The following is a 2,160-nucleotide window of genomic DNA, read 5'->3' as shown; positions in this document are numbered from 1 at the left end:
CCCCCTCCGCCCACAAGAAATCACCTGATGGCCTTGGCGACCACGGCCTCGGCGTCCCCGCCCCCGCCAGGCCCAGCTTGGCCGCCACGTCGGCCAGGGAGATGCGGGAGTAGGCCGCGGCCACGCGGCGCAGGCCCGAGCGGATCACGCTGTGGCGCAGGCGCCCGACCACGGTCAGCAGGCGGTCGGCGCGGAGGGCGGGCTCATGCGCGTGCAGCGCGGCCGCGAACTCGGCGAGGTCTCCGGAGCGCACGGCCTGGGTCAGCGCCAGGTAGGGCGCCAGGTGCCGCGCCAGCTCCCCGCGCGTCAGCTCCCCGCGGTCCAGCGTCTCGCCCAGCAGCAGCCGCACAACGGTCAGCCACTTGGTGGCGGCCACGCGGAAGCCGGTGGCTGTCAGCGGCGCCTGCACAAGGGTGGGCGGTGGAGATTTCCGGGGCGAGGTTGATCAACGTCGCCGCACGCGCGGCTCCCTCTTTTCTCACCGCCGCCCCCCCGCTCCCGTCGAGGACCACTCTCCCCTCGAGAGCTCCACCTCCCTTCACACACACACCCACCCTGGACCCCCCTCTCCACCTTGCGCACGGCCTGCTGCAGGCACTCCTTGGCCTCGGAGTAGTCCAGGCGCACAGCGTGGATGCGGCCCAGGTGGTACAGGTAGCGCGCCAGCTGCTGCACGTCGCGCGCGGTGTCGGGGCGCTGCGCCCGCGCCCGCAGCGCGTCGGCCTGCTCGTACAGGCCCTCGTCCAGCAGCCCGGCCAGCAGGCAGTTGAGCAGGGTCTCCTGGCCCACCTCATCGCGGCGCAGCGCCGCGGTCTGGTGAGCGGCCAGCAGCGCGGCGCGCAGCGCGGCGCCGCCGCGCCCGGCGCGCGCCGCGCACAGCGACAGCAACGAGGCCAGGCGTGCGCCCAGCACGTCCAGCGTGCGGCGGTTGAAGGCCGCCAGGCGTGCCAGCGCGGAGCTGGCCAGGTCGTGCGCCGCGGCCCACTGCCGCCCATTCACCAGCAAGAGCGTGACCAGGAGGAAAGCGAGGGCCTCCACCTCCGGCAGCGGAGGGGAGGTGGCGGGGGCCGGGGGGGAGGCTGCTGGGGGTCAGGTTAGACATGGCCGCGGTGTCGGCCTGTGGATGAGCAGGGATGCAGCGGTGTGGCTGATGGGAGTTTTGGGCAAGGGAATGCCCGGTGATCGCTGATGCGCTCCAGGCCCGAGCTGCAGCAGCGCAAGGCGGGGCCTGTTCTGGGCACTCCACAAATACACGCCTACTATGGGCCCCCCCTCCCCCCAAAAGGCCCTGCACGGCTGTGGAGTGTGCGCATCCAACCCATCCTCCACCCACCTCATCCAGGGCTGCCAGCAGGGGCTCCAGGGAGGGGTTGCCGGGGGGAATGTGAGCCGTCACAAAGTCCCGCAGGTCCTTGGACTGCATGCGTCGGCGCACGCCCGCCACCTGGCGCAGGACCCGGTTGAAGACGGTGCGGGTCTCCTTGGCACGCACCGCCCGGTCGATCACCGACACCGTCACGGCCAGCTGTTCCAGAACGCTGGCCTCCTCCACGGCAGCCTCATCCTTCCCCACGAGAGGTGAAGGCGACTCGGCGTCCTTCATCTCTATCTCCTTCCCCATGGCCAGCCTTCAGACGATCGGCTCGATCGGGGCCGGGGCGGAAGGGACGACCAGGACAGCTTTGTATTCAATGTAATAACCTGCTCTCCAGAAATATGTTGTGATCTGCATTGACTTGCGGGGCTGAGATCGCGCCTAAGTTGGATCGACTTCCCCTCCCATCTGTGCTCCCAGGTGGTACCCGGTGGACCTCCCAGTCCCAGCTGGATCGGTACCCTTGCCCTGAAAACACAGCTCTGACGAGGGCGTACGCGCTCCAAACAAAATCCCTTCCGCTATTCAGATCGTTTGACTGTGGTGACTCCTCTCCTGATCATAGCAGGGAGGTGGCGAGTCCCTGCCATCATTCCAAGCAAGTCTTGGAGGTATCAGAGGTCTCCAGCGTCTCCCGACTCCGAGAGGGCGGGGAGCGAGGGACGCCTGCTCCAGCTTAAAAGCATGTGAAACGAGATCGGCTGAGAGCTTCGGCAAAGCTCCCGCTCCGTGCCCTACCCCTCCGCGGGCGTCCAGGTCCGTGCTCGGGACCGAAACCTCGAGAC

General features: G+C 68.7%; 1 protein-coding gene across 1 annotated transcript in view; it reads right to left on the bottom strand.

The window, feature by feature from the left end:
* The window catches only part of F751_0479 (26S proteasome non-ATPase regulatory subunit 3-like protein A), a gene marked incomplete at both ends in the record, with an annotated part of 3,285 nt that extends 1,664 nt beyond the window's left edge, over positions 1-1,621 (bottom strand). The window contains 3 exons of the mRNA XM_011400046.1: positions 45-403; positions 574-789; positions 1,334-1,621. Of these exons, the coding sequence (XP_011398348.1) occupies positions 45-403; positions 574-789; positions 1,334-1,621 (863 nt within the window). The remainder of the gene's footprint in view (positions 1-44; positions 404-573; positions 790-1,333) is intronic.
* Between the last annotated feature and the right edge of the window lie 539 nt (positions 1,622-2,160).

This window comes from Auxenochlorella protothecoides (assembly GCF_000733215.1).
Source record: "Auxenochlorella protothecoides strain 0710 unplaced genomic scaffold scaffold108, whole genome shotgun sequence".
Classification (NCBI taxonomy): domain Eukaryota; kingdom Viridiplantae; phylum Chlorophyta; class Trebouxiophyceae; order Chlorellales; family Chlorellaceae; genus Auxenochlorella; species Auxenochlorella protothecoides.
The sequence above is the reverse complement of the archived record's forward strand: the minus strand, read 5'-3'. Positions and strand labels throughout refer to the sequence as shown.